General features: G+C 44.2%; 4 protein-coding genes across 7 annotated transcripts; 2 read left to right on the forward strand and 2 right to left on the reverse strand.

Moving 5' to 3' along the window:
• Positions 1–34: 34 nt before the first annotated feature.
• On the reverse strand, positions 35–10,758 carry LOC132258524 (uncharacterized). The gene is made up of 7 exons (XM_059755854.1): positions 10,671–10,758; positions 4,956–5,055; positions 4,797–4,894; positions 3,302–3,904; positions 2,963–3,234; positions 359–981; positions 35–292 (listed from the first exon to the last, which is right to left on the reverse strand). The coding sequence occupies exons 1-7, from the start codon at positions 10,756–10,758 to the stop codon at positions 130–132; spliced, it is 1,947 nt and encodes a 648-aa protein (XP_059611837.1). The 3' UTR covers positions 35–129.
• Positions 10,759–12,456: 1,698 nt separating this feature from the next.
• Positions 12,457–16,110, forward strand: LOC132258186 (serine/threonine-protein phosphatase 1 regulatory subunit 10-like). Of its 3 annotated transcripts, XR_009468266.1 has the most exons (7): positions 12,457–12,564; positions 12,634–13,090; positions 13,326–13,547; positions 13,608–13,905; positions 14,010–14,111; positions 14,357–15,645; positions 15,982–16,110. XR_009468266.1 is itself a non-coding variant. In XM_059755339.1 (6 exons), the coding sequence occupies exons 1-6, from the start codon at positions 12,556–12,558 to the stop codon at positions 14,379–14,381; spliced, it is 1,113 nt and encodes a 370-aa protein (XP_059611322.1). In that variant the 5' UTR covers positions 12,457–12,555; the 3' UTR covers positions 14,382–16,110. The 3 variants fall into 3 exon arrangements, 2 of the variants coding, with proteins under 2 accessions (XP_059611322.1, XP_059611323.1); XM_059755339.1 differs by having other exon boundaries at positions 14,357–16,110; XM_059755340.1 differs by lacking the exon at positions 14,357–15,645.
• Positions 16,111–16,222: 112 nt separating this feature from the next.
• LOC132258138 (prostatic acid phosphatase) lies at positions 16,223–19,251 on the forward strand. Of its 2 annotated transcripts, none has more exons than XM_059755268.1 (5): positions 16,223–16,525; positions 16,593–16,694; positions 17,141–17,827; positions 18,451–18,715; positions 19,100–19,251. In XM_059755268.1, the coding sequence occupies exons 1-5, from the start codon at positions 16,415–16,417 to the stop codon at positions 19,246–19,248; spliced, it is 1,314 nt and encodes a 437-aa protein (XP_059611251.1). In that variant the 5' UTR covers positions 16,223–16,414; the 3' UTR covers positions 19,249–19,251. The 2 variants fall into 2 exon arrangements, with proteins under 2 accessions (XP_059611251.1, XP_059611252.1); XM_059755269.1 differs by lacking the exon at positions 19,100–19,251 and adding an exon at positions 18,792–19,082.
• A 491-nt stretch (positions 19,252–19,742) lies between these two features.
• On the reverse strand, positions 19,743–20,362 carry LOC132258139 (trafficking protein particle complex subunit 6b). The gene is made up of 2 exons (XM_059755270.1): positions 20,216–20,362; positions 19,743–20,144 (listed from the first exon to the last, which is right to left on the reverse strand). Exons 1-2 carry the CDS (start codon positions 20,282–20,284, stop codon positions 19,743–19,745), a joined length of 471 nt encoding a protein of 156 aa, XP_059611253.1. The 5' UTR covers positions 20,285–20,362.
• Positions 20,363–20,380: the final 18 nt, after the last annotated feature.

The raw sequence follows: 20,380 nt of genomic DNA on the forward strand, positions 1-20,380 counted from the left end.
TGCCAGTCCACTCACCAATTCATATTATCCGACGTTTATTTATCTCGAGTGTGTGTGACAAAAAATGGCAAAGAATTTAATTAAATGCTAAATTAGGCTCTAGGGATGATGAGGATGGGCTGGGTAGCCTCAGAAGGATGAGAAGGAGTTTCTGGGTGGAGACTGGGAATAGAGGGTGTCCGTCGGAAGCCGACCCACGTGACTGAGAGGCGCGGCGTACGAGTCAAATCCCCTGAAGATGCTGCTCTCCGTGTCCCTGGCCTCGAGGACTTTCAGCGGGCTGGCCTGTGAGCTGTAATCAGACGAGGTGTCCAGGTGATTAAACAACCCTGCATACATATTCCTACCGAAATTGTACCCAGAATGCTGCAGTTCGTGCTGCTGCGACACAGTCGGGAAGCGCTGGGCGCGCGGAGACACTTCCTGGAATTGTGAGAATTGCGGCCTGATGTAGACATAGCCGCTTCTATGATTGTCGTAGAGTCCTCGCGCTACAGCGTCGTAGTACTGCTTCCGCTCATTGGGATCGTTGAAGTAGTAGCCCTGGGCAGGGATGATCTGAATGTCCGTCACTCTCTGATTGGCCACTTTCGAGTCGAAGCGGTTGCTAAAGCTGGTGGCCTGAGGAGTTTGGTAGAAGGGCGCCGGAGTGGAGAATCCAGTGTGCAGAGGCAGCGCATTAGGATTCAGTCTGGACGTGAACTGAACTCGCTGAGGGAAGAAAGCACTTCCTTCCTTTGCGGAGTCCTGATCTCGGGCGCTTGGCAGAAGACCCAATTTCTTGAGCTCCCTCTCTTTGATCTCCACTGGATCCAGAGGCAGAGAGAAGTACATCGATGGAGGATTTGCGTTATTCAGAGGCTTCTGCGTCTTCTGAGTGGTCTCATCATCGCCGAAGCGGATATCCAGGAGAGGAGCTTCTGTGGTGCGAGCGGTAGTCGTGGGCGGAGTGGTGACAACCACTCTTGGGGGCGTTGTTACCTGGAGATCATAGGGAGTTTTAGAGGGTATTGTCGTCGTCTTCGTCTTAATATGCGCCTTGGTAAATCCGTTTGGCACCGTGGGCGTCGTAAAGGCTGGACTATGTTGTGAAACGTACAGAAATTGTCTCATGCGATTCCTCAAATATCTGGCATAGTCTTTGCTGTCTCGCGACGAGATCGTCGTGGTCTTTGGGGTGGTTGTAGTTTTGGTGGTCGTTGTAGTCTTGGTGGTCGTTGTAGTCTTTGGAGTCGTTATGGTCTTTGTGGTCATGGGAAAAGTCGACTTGGTCTGAATCTTGGGTATTTCCGGCGTTTGCGTGGTGTTGATGTTCCTGAAAAACCCACCCATTTGAGCCAGCATCACCTCAAAGTCCACCAGCTCGTCATTCACCTCTTTGGCCTGCACTTCGTCGTGAGATCGAGTTATGGGAGCAATTATTGTTGTGGTGTGAACTGGATATTCCTCTTTCGGCGGCAGCAATTCCAGAATGAGTTGCGGAATGTCATTCTTCGATGGCAATCCCACTTGGTCAATGGAATTTCCAGTGAATTCCGTGCTCGTCTCTTCGGGAATGAGTGTTGACTCTGTGAAATCTTCAGTGGGATCAGTCCTCGAGGCTTCAGGGGACACGGAAGTGATTGAGATTTCCTCGAGATCCTCAATTTTCTCAGTGGTTGTGAGGACTTTTTCAGAGTCCTCAAGCTTATTACTGTTATTGTCTTCAAAAGGAGGAAGTAAATCTGTGGCTGGAATCTCAACTTGAGGGATTTCTTGAGGAGTTGTTGATGGAATTGCTTCAGTTTGCTCAGTAGTTGTGGTCAGAACTTCCTCAAGATTCTTAATTATCTTCCCTGTTATGTTCTTTTCGAAAGGAGGAATCAAATCTCTGACTGGAGTCTGAACGTCTGGGATTTCTGGGGGAATTGTTGAAAGAATTTCTTCAATATTCTCAGTTGTGGTCAAGATTTCCTCGGATTTCTCATCTTCGAAGGGCGGAAGTAAATCTGTGACCGGAATTTCAACTTGAGGGATTTCCTTTGGAATTATTGATGAAGATTCCTGAATTTTCTCAGTAGTTATGCTCAAGACTTCCTCAAGATTTTTAGAATTCTTATCTTCAAAAGGCGGAAGTAAATCTCTAGCTAAAGATTGAAGTTCTGGAATTTTTGGAGAAATTGTAGTGAGGATTTCCTCAATATTCTCAGTAGTTGTGTTCGGAACTTTCCCAAAATCCTTAACTTTCTTCTCTTCGAATGGAGGAAGCAAATCATTGGCTGGAATTTCAAATTCAGGCAATTCCGGGGCAAAAGTTGAAGCTATTTCTTCCGCCAATTCAGTGGTTCCTTCCAGAAATTCATCAGACTCCTCAGATAATCTACTCTCGAGTGGCGGAATTGTAGATGCAGCATCTTCAGTCATCTCAGTAGTCACTTCCAGTACTTCATCCTCATGTGGAGGGAGTAAATCTGTGGCAGGTTCTGAAATATTAATCCTCTTTCTTTCCAAATCTTCCGTGGTCGTTTCATATTCGATTGTCGTTTCCTCGAACGGAGGCAGTGAATCCTTTGCTGACCCAATTTCAGTGGTCGTTTCGTCAGGTACAAAGATATTGAAGGAAGTAGTTTGGTCGGGAATCTGGGTTGTCACACCCAGGACAGAATCTTCAAAGGGTGGAAGCAAATCCCTGGCAAGTTCTGGAACCTGCTGGGAGCTTCCATTGGCTTCAGATTCGAGTCGAGGAGGGAGGAGATCAAGGAATGGAACTCTGAGGACAAATGTTCCGTTTAGTGGGGATAGATTGTCAGTCCTGGCGTATTTCTCTTGACTACTCACGTCCCTGTTTCTCACAGTGTGTCCCTCGAGAGATTCCTCGAGATTGTCTTCGGGCGACAGTCCAAAGTCGGTCAAGTCAAGTGTCTGCACAACACTTGGGACGATTAGTCAGATGGACAGTGCTTGAAAAAATCTCAAAACTTACCAAATTGCCGGGAAAAGAGGGGGACACTTTCGTACTTCCTGCGTTCGCGGGCGTGAAGACTTGAGGAGTGACCCGCTGAGGAGTGTAGGTGTGCTGAGCAGGCGGAATGTAGGTGTTCTGAGGGCGCGGAGGTAAGTAGATGGAGTTTGACTGAATGGCAGAACCGGAGAATTTGCCATTGGGAGTGTGACTTCCGAATCCAATGAGATTTCCAGTTCCCGAGAAGACAGCGTTCAACTTTCCTTGCAGATGAGAGCTCACTTTCGAGTGGCCTGGAAGATTACAAGAGGAACAAAGAAGTGAAGGACGCAATGTAAAATAGAAGAAAGGATTTCTTACCTGCACCGCTGAAGTCTGCTCCTTGGAATGTGTTTGAGGCGCCAGATTGCTGGAAATCGAGATTGTGGCTGATAATATTGGACTTGGAGAGATCAAATCCTGATCCTGGTTCCGTTGACAGCTCCCCGAGATTTGAGACGTAGATTTTCTGATGAGCTTTGGAGGAAGCGTCGAAGTTCGTGGCTGACGAGGAAGAGTCCCCGAAGGCTTGGCCGAAGGATGATCCTCCGGCGTGAGAGGAAAGACTGGCGCCAAAGTTGCTGGTTCCTGTTGATCCTCCGCCGGCATTGAAGACAGCGGATCCACTCTGGCTGACTGAGGGCTGCGCCTGACCGAAGCCCTGCGCCATCACGAAGTTCTGCATGTACTTGACCATGGTCATCATGTGATCGTGACTCTCAATCCGCTTGCCCAGCTGCTCGTTCTTGGCATAGAAGGCAGGACTCTCGGCGCAGTTGACGTTGTAGTGCCAGTCGCAGACGAAGTGCCGCTGGTTGAAAAGTGTGCCATTGGGACAGAGGAAGGCGAAGCCACGGCCAGTCAAGTCCGTGTTGGCGCACACTCGGAACACCTGACACCTCGTCTCCGTGTCTGCGTAGTAGCCTGCAAAGCGTCCGCGGTAGAGCAAAAAGGCGCGGGTGAGAGATGAAAGAATTACTTGCGGATGTTGCGACAAAAATAGATTCTGCATTAGCATAAAGAGCATAATTCGATGAATTATGTCCAAAGTCAGCAAACCAGTTTCTCTGGCGCAACGACTTTCAAACTGTCTCGCGCGAGAATCTTTTTTTTTCAGACTCTTCATTAGGCTTCTAAAGTTTCTGCGGTAACCTTTCCAATAGCACAACATTAATTGAAGGACTGAGGAATTTATTATATCGCCAAGTAATTTGTCATGAGGCATGAAAATTGCCGGCATCTTTCATTTATCTCAATCATGGTCATCATCTGTGATCCCAGGTAAGTTTGAAAAGCACAAAAAAAAAACATTTGAAATTTGGTGCTTTTATTACCTCGCCAGAAGTCATAACCTTCGAAAGCCCCTATAAAATCACCAATTAAAAAGAGTTAATTTGTGAATTCCTGGCCAGCAATGAAGTCCTCCTTGTGATAAGTTCACAAAAGTCTCTTCCTCTCTCTAGACTCGCGACATGTGAATTAATTTTATCTCAGAAAAGTAAAAGGCAGTTTGTTTCCCTGATCGTGGCAAAATATGCCAAATATTTCACACGCAAAAACAGGTCCATCATCTTCTGCCAATTTTCCGTCGCTCGCCAATTCCTCATCCAATCTCGCGTCCGACAAAGAAATGCCACACAGAAAATTCTTGTTGACAAAGCAAAGTCCAAATAAAGTGGAATTTAATTAAATTACGCGACACTTTTGAGAAACAATAACGCGCGATCCGTTAAGATTATGCGGGGCAGCGGGGAGGAGAGACGCCGTTTCTGGCAATCTTGTTCCGGGATGGGTGAATAAATCTTCTGGCACTCACCGTCGTGCCGGCCTGCGCATGTGAAACTCGTCTGTGGTGGAAAGCTGTAGATCGGATAGTCCACGTTCGGCTCGCCGCGGATGGCATTCCTGAGAAGGCTGCACGGATCCAAAAAGGTCAAAAGACTCCTCGGCACTCTCTTTGGCACAAGCAACTCACCTGATGTCGTCAGAGAAGTGATTGTTGACACCGTTGAAGGCGAGGTGGCTCACATCCCCCCATGATGCTGGTATCGTGGCCAGGAAGAGCAGGAGAAACCCTGGAAAGCGGATGCAAAAAGTCACAAGACGAAAACATTTGCGGAGGCAATTAGTGTGGAAATTATCAAGTCTAGCGTAGAAATTCTTAAACAAGTTTTTTGTCTCGGGATGGCATTACATTTAATTAAAAATGATTAATGGACTTGCTGATAAGGAAACACCATGAGTTTTGGAACTTCATTTGAGAAAGCTCATAATCACAGTGGAGGCGCTTGAAGATCCTTATATTGAATGAAATCGTGCATCTTGTGTACTTGAAGCCAAGGATGAGATGATTTTACTTAGAAAGAGCTTCAAAATTGCATTTTCTTTGCATTCAACATTTTCAAAACTAATTTTAAGAAAAACAGTCAGAAATAGTTTATTCTACTAATTTGTAATATTCTTCATAACAGAAATTAAAATATTGTGACAATTTGTCAACAGGAGTGGAATAAAAAAGCGAATATTGTAAATATTTAAACTCATACATAATATCTGACCATCAAATCTTCCTTTGTTTGCAGCTTAAATTGTTTATTTTTTATGCAGAATAATAAATAAGTAAAACAACTTTAGGCGACTCTCTGAATGATGAATCAGTTCTCTTCTAATTCTTCACGACTTCTTCAGGATCTGAATCTTAAAAAGTGGGTTAAAGCCAAGATTGGCAAACCGTTTGCATTTATTACTAGGAAAGTACAATCACGTCACGTGAAAACCATGGAAGACTAATCTGAAAATTTCCTCTTGCTAAATTTAACCACTCTTGGGGACCATAAAAGAATCAATCTTAATGATTCTAATATAATTTGCACTTTACAAATCTCCTGAGATACACTAAAGTCCACGCATCTACCGTTAGAACCATAGATATATTCCTGGCAATTAATTTTAACCCATTTAGAACCATCGTCTTGATTTAATTTCTCATCGCAAAAAACCCCGTGCCGTTTTATTACAACGCGAATTCCCGTCCGGCATTTATTGATGATGACGCCAAAATATCCGTTGAAGCTTTACCGCTCATTTGCTGGAGTTTGTCTCGTTAATTATCACCTCTTGGATTGACATTACAGAGAATAATGAATGTGTTATTTGTAAGACAAATGGGTAGAAAGAGTCTCTTTCTTGTCTCCTCATTGATGAAATCTCCGCGCGTTTGCAGAACGAATCTTCCTCCTCCGCATCATTGTGATGATCATTGTGGTGATGATGAAAAAAAGAGCCATTCGTCTTTAACCCTGACCTGACGCAATGTCGGAAGTGACTATCTCTCAATTGAGGAAAAGTGAGTCTTTACGATCGACTGTCACTCAAATACCTGTGTTGTGAGCCACGAGCAAAGCTGTTCACCTTTAATGTGTGACTTTTTTCAGCTTCTTCTCTCACGCATTTTTTGTCTGTGCACAGAAGTCAATAAAACAAATCTTTTGAAACCGTCGCGAACTTTTTTGCCTATGTGTGCACGATGTTGAGCAAAAGAGGTGATCTTCACTCTTTGTGCACTTAATGTGTGTCTCATCGCGATGGTGAAATACATTTTTATCCATTTCCACTCTTCAACAATCTAATGCATTCACACTGTATCATCAATCTCATCCATGACTTAATTTTCATCGATATTTTGCAAACGTGGCGCAAGAGCTTGTCTCAATTTGTCCATAAGTTTGGCCGAAGACGTGCCGCAAAAGACCACTTTTTGCATAAACAATTTGAGAGACGTAAGCAGTTTCCTCCGACTAAATTTATCGCCATTTATGCCCATTATGCCTTTCGGGAATCCATCCGGTTCTCTTTCTCCCCTTCTCGGCGGAGCGCGTGCAAGAATCTGCAGTCATCATTTCTCATCATCCCGAGGAAAGGTTAATGAATTTCGCCACGAAGTTACACGTGGGGAATACAAAATGATCGCGGGAGTTTCCCGCTTCCTCCTCCGAAGCGTCCTCTCAAATATTTGCCACAAGATCGTCTGTCTTTCGCATGAATCACACACCCTCAGAGATGAATGAAGAATGAACACATTCTGGAGTCAAGAACTTCTGTTCAGCACTTTGAGTCCTCCGCAAACAATTTATCAAGAAATTCTTAATAAATCACCGCTTTTTATGTCCACGAAAATCCCGTGTGGTTTTTTTTTGGGATGAGAAAGTGAGTAAATATTTTTTGGCTGAACATGAACTCGAGACTCTGATGCGACAATATTTGGAAACTGAGAAGAGCATTAGAAAGCACGTGGATTTTTGCAAAGACTTTCTTCACTGATTGCCTGAAATTTGTACACTTTGGTGGAAAATTATTAAATTGCTTCACCCATAAAACATGAATATTACTGATAATTGCCCAATAAAACTCCTCTTATTCCCATATCAAAATTCCAATGCTAGATCTTACATGCGAGATAGCGATCCAAATGTGGAAACAATGAATAAAATTATGGATGGAATGTTTCTTTTTTGTCTTATGAGAGTGAAGAAAACCCATGTTTTCCATATGCACAAAATATAGTGTCTTTATAAATTCAAATAATGTCCATTAACAGTCCGTGTTTATTCATGATCCTAAACATGAGTGTAGATTTATTTTTACCCGCCAAATTTTGAGAGGCCATAAAGCTGACATCCTACAAGAGAATTACACGCACTCTGCGAAAGCGATTAATGAATTAGTTAGACAATGAATTAATGCCTGTCAGAAGTGAGCCTTTTGATTTGAGCGATCATCCCAAAACGCCGAGTCAAAGGTGACCAACATGAGTGGCGTGGTACGTAATAAATTGAAAGGATGGATCGTGCCAAAAGTGGAATTTTAATCTTCATCTAACTGATGTTCTGATCTCACCGAACTGACCAATTGTCTTGCGTATTTATTGGTTATTTTATTGATTATGTCCGCGCGCAACAGTCAATTCATCAAATCGCCTCAATAGAATCCGCGCACCATTCGCGGTGGACAAATCTGTCTAATTTAGCCGGACAACGCACGCGGCATGTCTTGAAATGCCGCAAAATATGGGCACAAGATATAAAATTCAGAAACCCGGAATTCTCAGTGTAGATGTCCGTGTGAATTAATTATTGTGATTAGAACATTGATGTCATCTTCTCTTTCATCATATTCGGGACAAGAAAGAGAGAAAATTAATTGTGGACAGTTAATCTGCAGCACAAAAGGTGAATAAACTAACATAGGGAAGGCCGGGGCACATTAATCATTTAGTCATTGTAATTTTATTCAAATTGTTCAACATTGACTATTTCAATTTTACTCTTCTCTCGACATTTGAATCAAAACGTGTCCCATAATTTTCCAGAACTTTTATTTTAAGACAAATTTGATCTCATTTTCCGATTTTGTGGAGAATTTCTATGTTTCAGAACCCCACACTCTCCTAAGTAAATTGGCAACACGGAAAAGCAGAATTGAGCGAATGATCATTTTAGCACATCAATAATCATCTGTGATGCTCTCTGATGGCGCTATTTGACTTTGAAAACTGTTGAGACGAAGACAGCTTAAAAATTCATCTGTGCTGAGGTGTCGTGACTTCTTTTTGACACTCAAACTTTCTATTTCGATTCGATTTTCCATTTTATAACATCTTTTATGGTCATCCTCATGCCCATTTCAGACATCATCGTTTTATCGCGACTTGATATTTAATTTACACACGCAGCGGAGACACAACGAATTATAAATTCAGTTTTTGTGAAGGTCGTCGCTTGAGATGATCACAAAATTTCCTTTCGATTGCATCGCACAGAAAAAAGTGACAAATTCCTTTGCGCAATACCCACATTCTTCACGCGGTGGCACACATCCACAGCATCGCGATCTTTGCCGGATCATCTCAGCGGCCTGAGATCTTCATCAGCGATCACTCGGCGATTGTGGGTGTTTCCGTGTTGTGTGCACCTTTTGCGGGTGGGATTTATACTCAACAATGGCATTCAATATACCTTTCCACCCGCGATTTGGACCATCGCGATCGCCGCGCAGAGTTCGTGGATTTCTTCCTCCCCGCGAGAGAAATATGTTAAATTTATGCAAACTTGAAGAGCAATAAAATTCATGAAATCACCATCTTTCTCTCTCGAGCATGTGACAATTGGACGCATCTTCAAGTTCAATAGCGTTGGAGGGAAAACCTGCCCGTCTCTCTGGTCATTTGTCACAAATCAATTTCACTTTTCGTCTTTTTATCGCGTCCGCGTCTGCTTTTATCATCTTCACCTTCACTCTCAATCAGAGTTGGACTTTTATTGTGATTCCCTATTGTAGATAAGAGATTTTTCATTCTTCATGATTGATGCTCTGGAGCTTCAGCTCTGGCGATCTTCATAATATGTAAAATATCGCAGCAATAATTGGTCTCTTAAACAACAAATTAATCTCAGTCGTGAGGCGAGTGTGGAAATGTAATTAATTGCTAAGTGGATTAGGTATAAACACGTAAAACCTACACAACAAAGCGTGTGATGCAAGAAGAAGAAGTGGCGCTTCTTGAGTCAACATTCTTTCTCACATTTCACTTTCATTCTGATAAATAGAGGCATCAATGGATGCGAAGAAGACCCAGCAAGTGGTCTGCAAGTTCCGTATTTGATTGCTCTCTCTCCAACACTCAATTTTACCCATTTTACCTTGAAATGTTCGATTGTTTTTCTTGCCTCTCTCTTCAAAAAGTAATATTGATCACTCAACAAACAAACACTCATGACAATACTCACCGAATAAAGAGATTATCCACATTTTTGGATGATATACAATTCACTATGTGTTGTCCTTTAGGCACAAGACGATTGAAAAGCCTGAAGAGTCACGAGAAGATAGAAAATCAATTTGCAATATGTGAGATTATTATGTATGATTGCTGATCGCGTAAATTCATCGGAGAGATTCAAACATATGAATTACAACATATTTCATGAACGACACTCTTCTGTATTCGAGTGATCGCGAGTGCTTCAATGACGACAAATATTTGTTTATGAGTAAAATAACCACTGGCCAGTAGCTGAAGACAATATCCGATATAAAATATTTATAAAAGTGTCTTGAAGGCTAAGTAGAAAATTCCTCAAATGCGGCCTAATCAACAAGATGACCAGAAATTCGACAATTGATGAGCAAAGTGAGTGAAATTTGAGCTTTCACGCTATATTTCTGGGGCACACATTGCACGAGAAGATCGCTAATTCAACTCTCAATTATCACACTTTGGACAAAAAATGGACTTCGGAAAGAGATACAAACTTTGCGAGGAGCAACACAAGACGCTGATGGTATTCAGTGATCTTCACCCGATCAGGTGGCGTTTGAGACTGATCACTGTGCTGCGATCGCGCATGTTGTTTATTTTTCGGCCACCTCTCTTGACGCCAGAGTGGACAGGAGGCGATATCTCGGATCTTCTGCCCAGTCACACATTCACCTGGGCTGAGGTGCGCTCTTGAAAACCCGCTCGACTCCCTGGACAGTCCGCAGTGTGACTAATGGGCGATCAGTCGGCGAAAAACCCGACAATGTGGTAAATATTTCAAATTTCAAGTGCTATGACGACACTTCATTACCATTGCACTTTTTAGTGGCAAACACAGTGCGATATGTTTCACTCCGTGTGTTTCCCAATGACCTGCCAAGCGATCGTCACTCATCATCATGTAATTGCACGTGAGCAGAGTGATCTTGCACTGTGCGTGATTGAGGGTCAACGATTCCATCTCCAATTATGTCTCCGCATCCATTAAAGCAGCAAATTTTCGCTCGTGTGAAAACTATGAAGAAAAACGCGCTAATTCTCGCACATTCCGCAATCAGTCTTTTTGGCGAGGATTGAAAGTCACTGAGGCTCGGGAAATCATCTTCGATTCTAATTGAACAGATCCGTGATTTATTGTGACGAAGGCAGGAAGAAAAGGCTTTGACCTCCGCTCGCGTAGACAACGATTCTCTACATTCTGCGCTCCATGGAGAATTAATTCGAGGCGTAGAGAATGGAAGAAGTGTGTTGAAATTTGGCCAAAGAGGGGATCAAAAGTGGTCCAAAGTCAGAGACACTTTTGTCTATGCCAATTGCATAAGCATTGCAAACTCTTCTTTGCATTCGTGAGGAAATGTAAATTATAATTTTATTGCATGCTAAAGTTTTGGTGCTCTTGAATTTTCGCCGGGATGAATAAAAAATCTTTTAAGTTAGAAAACCGCATTCTTGAAATAGGTTTCCAAAGAAGAAGTCTTGAGGATTCTCAACTGATGGGTTAATGTTAATGTTCGTCATTTCGGCCGAATATTTCTTCTATCCCATCACCAAGAGAGAAAAGACAATATAATTAAGAAAAAAGAAATAACGAAAATTTTTATGAATAAATTTGAATATTTCGTCGCGTGAAGTGACATTAGATTCGAGTTGCTCGAATGGCAAAATTGAGATTTTATGCTGGACGCGCGGTTCTTACTCGACGACTCACGGAATTATCATCGGCAATTAAACAAAATAGGTGTGCTTATCATCATGTCTGCTTTATTGGGGACAATTTATGGGATTTTAATTGACTGTCATGGATCATCTCGACGCAAGACGACGCCTCGTAAAGTGTTCTTCAGACGAAATCCGCTGGGAAAGAAAATCACAAGCATTGGGTGGAAAATGGTTCATTGTGCGCCAGCAAAGATGATGATTGGTGAGCAATAAATTTGTAAAACAAAATAATTACGGACAATTTTCAACATCTTCGAATCGTGGAGGCGTTTTCATTTCTTGGGCAATTCCGATAAATGTGTTAAATGCACGAGATTAATGTAGGATGATCTGCAATGTATCGCAAGAAATTGATCTTCCGAGAAGTGACCCAGAAGTGAATAAAAAATTCTAGGTTTCCCCGACCAGATAGTTCCGATCGCGCACATTTGCGGGAAAAGTCAAGGAAAGTGAGTGAACGAGAACCTCCAAATCACTTCTCACCGCCAAATATCATCTTACAGTCGCTCTAATTGGCATATTACATCTATCATTTCCACCTCTCATGTGATATCACAGGTAATAACTGAGATTGATGCTAATTTCTCGGTGTTTTTCTGGTTTTCTCTCCTGAAAATATGACTAATGAGGCTGCGTTTGATTGAAGAATTTGTCTCATTGCGAGACTCTCACCTCGAAAAGTGGCAAATAATTGGACAGTAAATCTTATTGACCTGCATCGATGTTGCTTCCAATAAAAGATTCTTCATAAAATTTGTCAAATGAATTGCATTTCAGCGATTTCTGCACACTTTTGACGAATAAATTCTATCATTTTATTGGCAATTAACCGTAAAGATACTTTTCCCGCCAATTGCACTCATTGCGCCAAAATGTAGGCAAAATTGCTCTTGACATGTTTCCGAGCACACGGACTTTAGGGTGTTTCTAATAGATTTCTCATCGACACGCCATTTAATCGTAGAGTTTATTGGAAATTGTCAATGTGAACAGTTTTCCTAACATTTTGCAATATTATAGTGAAATAAACGGGTGAATAATGCTTCCGGTGAGTGGCCAAAGTGTCTGTGCACATTTCTGTGATTCGGGGATTGACGGGATTGTTGGTATTTTGCAGCGCACAAAGGTTTTCGTGGGCAGTGTGCCCCAGGGTACCAAGCCAGAGGATTTGCGTCGCTTGTTTGAGAAATTCGGGGTCGTCACTGAGTGTGACATCATGAACAGGTGCGGCTTCGTGCACATGCAATCTCAGGAGATGGCAGACAGTGCCATTCAGGCGCTGAACAACACCACATTCCGCGGCGCGACCATAACTGTTGAGCGTGGGCGGATGAAGGAGCGCGGCGCTGGGGGTGCGGGAGGAGCCAAGAAGGGGCCCGGCGGCGGAATGATGGGCCAGAGGAACAACATGGGCGGCATGCAGCGCGGTCCGCCGATGGGCGCCCGCGGTCCGATGGGCGGAATGGGCCCTGGAGGCCCTAGAGGGCCCATGGGAGGCCCTATGCGGGGTCCTCCTGGTCCGGGAATGAACAAGGGCGGCCCTGGTGGCGGTGGTGTCAGGAACAACATGAGAGGTGAGTTGTCTAGGAATAAGTCAGGGATGATAAATTGTCCAATTTGTTGTCAGAATATCTTCTGTAAGATCAAAAATCAGGCCAAGAAGGCTTCTGGATTTTCCGCTGGCTGCTCTTTTCGAATTTCCAACAAATATTCTCTAAAAATTACTGTCAAATTCCTGATTTCTGTGTACCTTGAGCAGTGCTAATGAGGGTTTGAAAAGGTAATCAGTAAACTCACGTGTCACTCCAGGGCCCATGGGCGGCGGCGGCGCCATGGGAGGCGGTCAGAACGGTCCAATGCGGCGGGACAACAACCGTGGCAACAACAGGCCGAATCCGTACCAGCGCGATCGGCCAGACTTTGGCATGCGCGGCAAGGGCGGCGGGATGCGCAATGGAATGGAGCCCTTTCCGCCGTTCGACGACATGCTGCCGCCTATGGAGATGGCGCGCGGCGGCATGATGGACAGAGGTAGTCTTGTGAGGAGTCTCCTGACCAAAATGCACTCACTTCATGAGCTTTCCACTCAAGGCATGATGGATCGCGGCTCCATGGGCGGCGCCGGTGGGCCGGATCGCTTCAATGACGACGGATTCGGGTTCAGCAACGAGGATCGCCGCGGATTCGCCCTGCCCGAGCGTCAGATGTACGATCAGGACGGCCCGATGTTCGACGACCGTCGCGATGGGCCGCCGTTCGACGACATGCGAAGAGGCCCGCCGCCGATGCGCGGCCGGGGCGGCGGTGAGTTCGCCGGAGCCGGCGATTTCCTGGGACGTCCATCCGGAATGGGCGGCGGCGAGATGTTCACCCGACGCGGCCCTCAAATGTGAGTTTTATTAATGTTTGAGAGCTATATTGGTTCTTAATTGGCAAATTTTGTCGCTACACCTGAAGAACTGTGCATTGAGGTGTGTTTTTCTGCACTTTCAGGCGCGGCGGCGGAGGTCCGCGTGGCGGAGGAGGCGGGTTTGACATGGGAGACGGCTACAACCAGGCTTTCCCGCCACTCGGAGGCGGAGGTGGCATGAATCGGTGAGTAGAGTGAGTTTTTGCAGCCCTTTTCCAGCCACATTATTCCCCATACGCACGTTCTGATCGCGCTGATTGGCGATTGTGAGTGCTTTCACGACTCACGGAAGCGTTTTTTGATCACCTTGATGATGAATAGTGAAAAAGGATAATTTGCGGATGTTTAAACACTTTGTCATGTGATGTCCCGAAGCGAGTTTAACCGATCATGATCTATATATTCTCCATAATGAATATTTCTATTGTAGCAATGGGCCGCCTCGTAGATGGTAAAGAACATTCGCCCTCACGTTTCCCCAGAAAAACAAACACGTTACGAGGGGAATTTTTGTGAAATTCTCCTCACGGCACGATGGAAAAGATATCAGGAATGATTTTTACAAAGAAATAGTTTTGCACAACCATCAAATATTGGCAATTGATCAAGAAGTTAGAGAGAGAGATTAGCTTTTCTTTAAATCTTCCAATTGTTCTTGCAGAAAAGAAGCTCTCAACTGTAGGACGAAACTTTTATTTTGACATTATTTTGTAATGCAGAACAGGAAGGAGGAGAAGATTAGATGAATATTTTAGGGACATTTTTCACAATTTTTTCTGTTAGTTTCAATGAACGAAGAAATATCACGGATAAGAAGCGGATTGCTTGAAAGTATCTCAGAGTTTTACTTAAGGATAGCTTAGAGAAGGAAAATGATGTATTATATGTCGTTCAAAGGAATTTATCAACTAAATTAAATGGATATAATAAAATAATGGCATTGTCGATGGAAAAGGATGCGATTTTCGGAAGGCAACACAAGCGGAAAATTGGTCATGCGTCTGAGAAGTTGATAAGAAGAGCGTTGGTTAGAGAGCGATGCTGCGTCAAGAATAAGATCTACTCTTCAGTTTGCAGTGCCGAGAGACCATTGAAGCATCTCCATCTGCATAAAAGACTGTTCAATTCACGGATAAACACATTTTATGTGCCACTAATCCATAATTTGATTTTTAGCGAGAGTGTTTGAGAATGAAAGACGTTCGTTCGCCATCGGAAAAGTGCACTCACGAAAGCGTTTTGTTAAGAGAATCGCAAATAATGCAAACGGAGAAGTGAAAGACAGGCGATCGTTTGACAGAATCAAGCTTGATTGATAAGGAGAGCGACTGGAGAGACTCAATTTTAAGTGCATTTAGTGATTTCACGGGATTTTACGTCGTTTAACCCTTTCACGATGATGCGTAAAGTGATTTCTAGTTTCTATTTCTTGAAGATTCTTCATGGTTAAGCCGGAGAAATTCTTCTTTCTTGTGTCTGTCTAAGCATTTCTAGTCTATAATTCAGTCGTTGTGGAAGGGTTAACGTTGATGCGGAACAGAAGCTTGAATTTGACGAAATTGTGTGAAAAAGGGTGAAAGCGGGATTATTGCGATGTCTTAAATGCGTCAGAGAGGAGAAAAGATGAAAGAGAAAATGCGGCCCAAATGCGACTATCATCGATATTTAGCAACGTTTTGCCCCAAACTGAAAACATTGAGTTTTCTCGATGCTTTTGTGGTACGTATGAAAAAAAAAATAAAATCACCAAACATGAACAAAAAACAATCATTTAAGAAAGAATTAATAGCGAATGGAAGCGAGAAGTGCAATGAAGCGAAAGGGAAAATCGTTCTTATCTTAAATCTTTATTCTAGACATTCTAGACTAGATGTTTCTTGAACTCTCGACGTCTTAAATTTTTATCTATCTTTAATTGCGGAATATTTTCTTGCGGCAATTTTCATAGACATTTTAGTAGATTCTTTTTAATATACGGTTTAACTGATGATTCTAGTTACTTTCTTCCGGAGGTTTGTTGTCACTTCGCTAATGGGGATTTTTGTGTTTTTGCAGGTTTCCCATCAAAGCCTTTGACTGATTTGACACCCAAAAGACATGATGCAAAAGACTGGAAAAGAAACTGTCTGTGATTTCTCAGTACAAATCGATAGAAATACATTTTTCTTTTGAATCTTACGTAAACACGAGTGTTTCAAATGCCGCGCCCAAAACTGTTCTACTGTTATACAAACACACGCAGTGCTGCCGGAAAATCCCCAGAGAGTCTCTGGCAGCGCACAGCTGATCTCAGTTGACGAATGGCCTTTGTTGTGTGAAGCTGCGCTACACGTGAGCGCGATGTTGTCCTAGAGAAATTGATTTTATCACTTAGATTCCATCTGTAGCGCTCTGCTTAGTTATCGTGCAGCACATTTGGCAACTCCCTCGCGTTCTGTGATCGCGCGCGATTTGATCTCCCGCAAGAGTGCAACGAAAGCGCGGTGAAATGTTCCTGGAGCAGCTGAAGGCAGTGTCCCTGCTGCTGTGGCTCCTGGTGCCCTGCCTTGGGGCCTCAGAGGGCGTAGACAAGACGGGGAAGCTGGTGTTTGCCCATGTGGTCAGTGACCTTCAATCCTCTGCTCTCGGACGTCCTCGAAATTGTCGTTTGCCCTTGACCTTTGCAGATGTACCGTCACGGCGACCGGACGCCCATCAATCCCTACCCCAACGATCCCTACAGGACGCCCTCGGCCTGGGACGGCGTGGACTGGGGCCAGCTGACCAATGTGAGTTCCATGATTTTTACACGTGGATTTGTGTTTTGTCGACGCTCGCACAAGATCGAATTTCCGGGGTTTTTGTGTGGAAATTTCATCGTAATTTTCTGTGCTAGCGGATCATTTGGATTTCATGGGGTTTCCAGATAAAAATAAGTGCTTTGTTTGGCTTTGTCCTGAATTGAATGACCGCTTGAACTGTATTTGTCTGTCGTTTTGAATCTCCAGTGATTTGCTGATAAGAGAAAGTCTGGCTTCTCACCCAATTTGGCTCGAGATATTTGCATTTTCACTATGTGTGAAGTAACCAAAAGAATGCTTTTCGACAAAACTCTTCGATGTCTTATCAGTGAAACGTGCAAAGAACGGACAGAGAGTGATAAAAGCTAATGCGGAGTGTCATTTAACATTTAAATGCTCGTTTAAATGCCTGGTTTTATCATGTTGTCTTGCAGGAGGGCAAAAGGCAGCACTTCGAGCTGGGAAAGTGGCTGAGGAATCGCTACAGCGAGCTCGTGGGGGAACTCTATGATCGCAATGAGATCTACGTGCGCTCCACAGACGTCGAGCGTACGCTGCAGAGCGCCCTGTCCAATCTGGCGGGCTTCTATCCGCCGGCCGGACGCGACGTGTGGCAGGAGGAACTCGGCTGGCAGCCCATTCCCGTGCACACGATGCCAGAGAGCATGGACGCGTTGCTGGCGAGCAAGAAGGCGTGCCCGGCGTACGAGTATGCGCTGAAGAAGAAGCGCCGGTCGGAGGAGTACAAGGAACTGAACAGGAAGTACAAGGAGCTGTACGATTACCTCTCGCTGAACAGCGGCAAGAAGGTCAACAGTCTGGAGGGTGTTCAGATGCTCTACAGCTGCATGTTCATCGAGGCGCTGCACAACAAGACGCTGCCCGATTGGGCGCAGAGCGTCTTCCCAGGCGACATGGAGTGGATCTCGGCCAAGTCCTTCTCCACGTACTGCAGCACGCCGCAGCTGGCGCGTCTCAAGTCGGGACCCATTCTCAAGGAGATGCTCGAGCGCTTCGTGAACAAGACGGAAGGAACGCTGAAGCCCGATCGCTCGCTGTGGATCTACTCTGCTCACGACGTCACCGTGGGGAATCTGCTCAACATCCTTGGACTCTTCGACGTGAGTAGACAATGGGAATTAAATTTGAATGCTCTGCGTATCTTTTACTGTGCAATATCGCACACATTTCACAACTGTTCAGAATAGAATGCACTGAATTCTCATGCATTTTTCATGAGTTTCAGAAAATTGAGTTGTAGAGGGCTTCTTTTTGGGTCAAACTTATGGAAAGTGTTGCTCAGAAATTCAGTGTCAGAAAATCGATGTCCTTAAGTGTGATGTGCGAACGTAAATTAGATTTATTCGACATATTTAATGTAATTTCTCATGCCCTAATTTGATAGTTCAGATTGTGACGTGCGCAAAATAGATTTTATGCCTCAAGTTTAGGTGCAAATTTAATATATGATGCACTTCGAATTGGCCACGTTGTCAAACGCGAAGCGTGTGCTTATCATGTTCTTGCACAGCTGAGAAGTTTTGCATGAGTCTTCCTGGAGATTAAATTGACTCTGTGCGCAACATGTGAAACATGCTGTAAATCTGGAAAAGGCTCAAATTCACTTGCCACTGACTAGTTTAAGCACAAAAGCTATGAACTGTTTTGCCGCGCTTATCAAGATGCATTGTGTTAATGAGGCTCGCGTGGAAATGTTGCTAACTGCCAAACGTCGCTCTTTCAGCCGCCTCACAATCCGCCGTTCGCCGCGTGCGTGATGCTGGAGCTGCGCCTGTTCGATGGCAAGCCCTTCGTGTCCGTGTTCTACAAGAACACCACGGCTGAGCCTGAGGCCATGGACATTCCGCGGTGCGGGAAATCGTGTCCGCTGGAGAAGATGTTCCTGCTGTACGCTGACTTGCTGCCCGACGACTGGGAGTCGGAGTGCAAACTGCCACTGATGACCATGAGCTACGAAGAGGTCGATCTATCATCGCCATCGTCTTCGAGTGAGTATTTTTTGAGCTCCTTCTCTAGTTAGCGGACAATTAACGTGTCTGTATTTTTGAATAATCCTACAAAAAGGCTCTGATGAAAGCAGTCAGAGTGTCTGGGATTTCTTTGATGCTGACCAATTCCACTCAAACGAAGAGCTTTAAGAGAGTGAACATGAACCAAAACCACCAATTTCAAATCACGTAGAGCTGTGCGAAATGTATACTTAACTACATTTTACGTAGAGATTTTTAATTAAAAGTGCCTGCTGGATATTCTAAGCTGTTTTCCTTATCACTCTGATATTTGCAGAACTATTCCTATTATTTCTCATTAATCTTGTGACTAATCACTTTCCATTCTGACTAACAAACGCACGCTTTTCTGTCTCATTGAAGTCGTCGCCGTGACCGTGCTCGTGACTTCGTGCCTCGCGCTGCTGCTCGTGCTGATGCTGGTCTACGCCGCCATCACGTACAACCGCCGGCGGCACTACCAGGAGCTGTACGCGTTCCGGGGACCATCGATGAGGACGCAGCTGATGTAGACAGGCGCTTCGCATGCTTTCTAATACTTTGCTTTTACTGTTTCTTGTGTGACTTCAAAGACGACTTTGTTATCCATTGAAAAAGACCAGAGAGACTGCGTTTAGCGATCAAATTTTGTTGCGTATCAGTAATTTGTTTTGTTACTCCTCGTTTAAAGGGTGTTTTAAAAGTGCGTGCGCGATTTGTGTGTATGAGTTCAGATAACTTTTGTTACTGCATTGCTATGTTAAATGAAATCTTCCATATCACGGCCAAGTGGACATGCGAAGACGCGTTTTCGTGGGAGTTTAGAGAGCGAGAGCAAATATTTTTCAGAATAGGAAATTGTTGAAGATTTGTAATATTCAGAGAAAGAGCGTGTCTCAAATATTTTTATTCCTAATCATTATACATGTCTTCAGAGTTTGATAAATAAATATTTGGAGATTACCACGAATGTGACTTATTTGCCGAGCGTGATTTGAGGCCAAACACACGGAATCTTACATCACACTCAGGCTCTGTTGACTTGTATGTGGAACTTGCAGGAGGGCATTGATTGCACTTCCGCCGTCACGGTGCTGTTGATGCCCAGGTTCAGCAGACTGCCCCTTATCAGGCCACACGTGAAGGCGACGTACTTGGGCGCGTGCTCCAGATACTGTGTGCCCTGCGAGATGCACGTGAGGAAGCGGAACGCGTTGTCCTGCAGCACATACACGCCCTGGTGATTCGTCCGGAGGTTGTCGATCTGCTTTTTGTATATCGACGACCAGAAGTCCGTGCAGATGAACTTCAGCGTCTCCAACTCGTCCTTGAATCGCGGCCACTCTCTGGTCAGTCGCTCGATCAATCGGTAGCCGGTGGTGAAGCCAATGTACTCCAGGTCAGACAGATCGTTCTCGTTTCCCTTCACCTGTGCCCGGAAGGAAAGTGTCTTAGCTAATATTGTCACATACAGGAGGATTTCTCCACATCTCTCATTACTTCCTTGTCCGACAAGACATAGTTCACAAGCTCAATGTGCAGATATTCCAGAATTGCCTCTTCTGACATGGTTCTAGTGGATTTTCCCAGGAAAACACTCCAAAACAAACACCCAACATAACCTCACACGTCAACAGATAACTGGCACAGGGCGACTCATTCGTG

The sequence above is a fragment of the Phlebotomus argentipes genome, unplaced genomic scaffold (assembly GCF_947086385.1).
Source record: "Phlebotomus argentipes unplaced genomic scaffold, Phlebotomus argentipes genome assembly scaffold_4, whole genome shotgun sequence".
In the NCBI taxonomy this organism is placed as follows: Eukaryota; Metazoa; Arthropoda; class Insecta; order Diptera; family Psychodidae; genus Phlebotomus; species Phlebotomus argentipes.

Bases quoted from the DNA above. Each gene is read 5' to 3' on its own strand.
- LOC132258186 (XM_059755339.1), top strand. The intron at 13,548-13,607 runs GTAGTCTTGTGA...TTTCCACTCAAG, and splicing joins CGGCGGCATGATGGACAGAG to GCATGATGGATCGCGGCTCC. The intron at 13,906-14,009 runs GTGAGTTTTATT...CTGCACTTTCAG, and splicing joins ACCCGACGCGGCCCTCAAAT to GCGCGGCGGCGGAGGTCCGC.
- LOC132258524 (XM_059755854.1), bottom strand. From the start codon at position 10,758: ATGGAATCGTTGACCCTCAATCACGCACAGTGCAAGATCACTCTGCTC. The intron at 5,056-10,670 runs GTCATTGGGAAA...TCCGCTTTCCAG, and splicing joins GAGTGACGATCGCTTGGCAG to GGTTTCTCCTGCTCTTCCTG. The intron at 293-358 runs GTACAATTTCGG...GTCTGATTACAG, and splicing joins CACGAACTGCAGCATTCTGG to CTCACAGGCCAGCCCGCTGA.
- LOC132258139 (XM_059755270.1), bottom strand. From the start codon at position 20,284: ATGTCAGAAGAGGCAATTCTGGAATATCTGCACATTGAGCTTGTGAAC. The intron at 20,145-20,215 runs GTAATGAGAGAT...TTCCGGGCACAG, and splicing joins ATGTCTTGTCGGACAAGGAA to GTGAAGGGAAACGAGAACGA.
- LOC132258138 (XM_059755268.1), top strand. From the start codon at position 16,415: ATGTTCCTGGAGCAGCTGAAGGCAGTGTCCCTGCTGCTGTGGCTCCTG. The intron at 17,828-18,450 runs GTGAGTAGACAA...TCGCTCTTTCAG, and splicing joins ACATCCTTGGACTCTTCGAC to CCGCCTCACAATCCGCCGTT. The intron at 18,716-19,099 runs GTGAGTATTTTT...GTCTCATTGAAG, and splicing joins ATCATCGCCATCGTCTTCGA to TCGTCGCCGTGACCGTGCTC.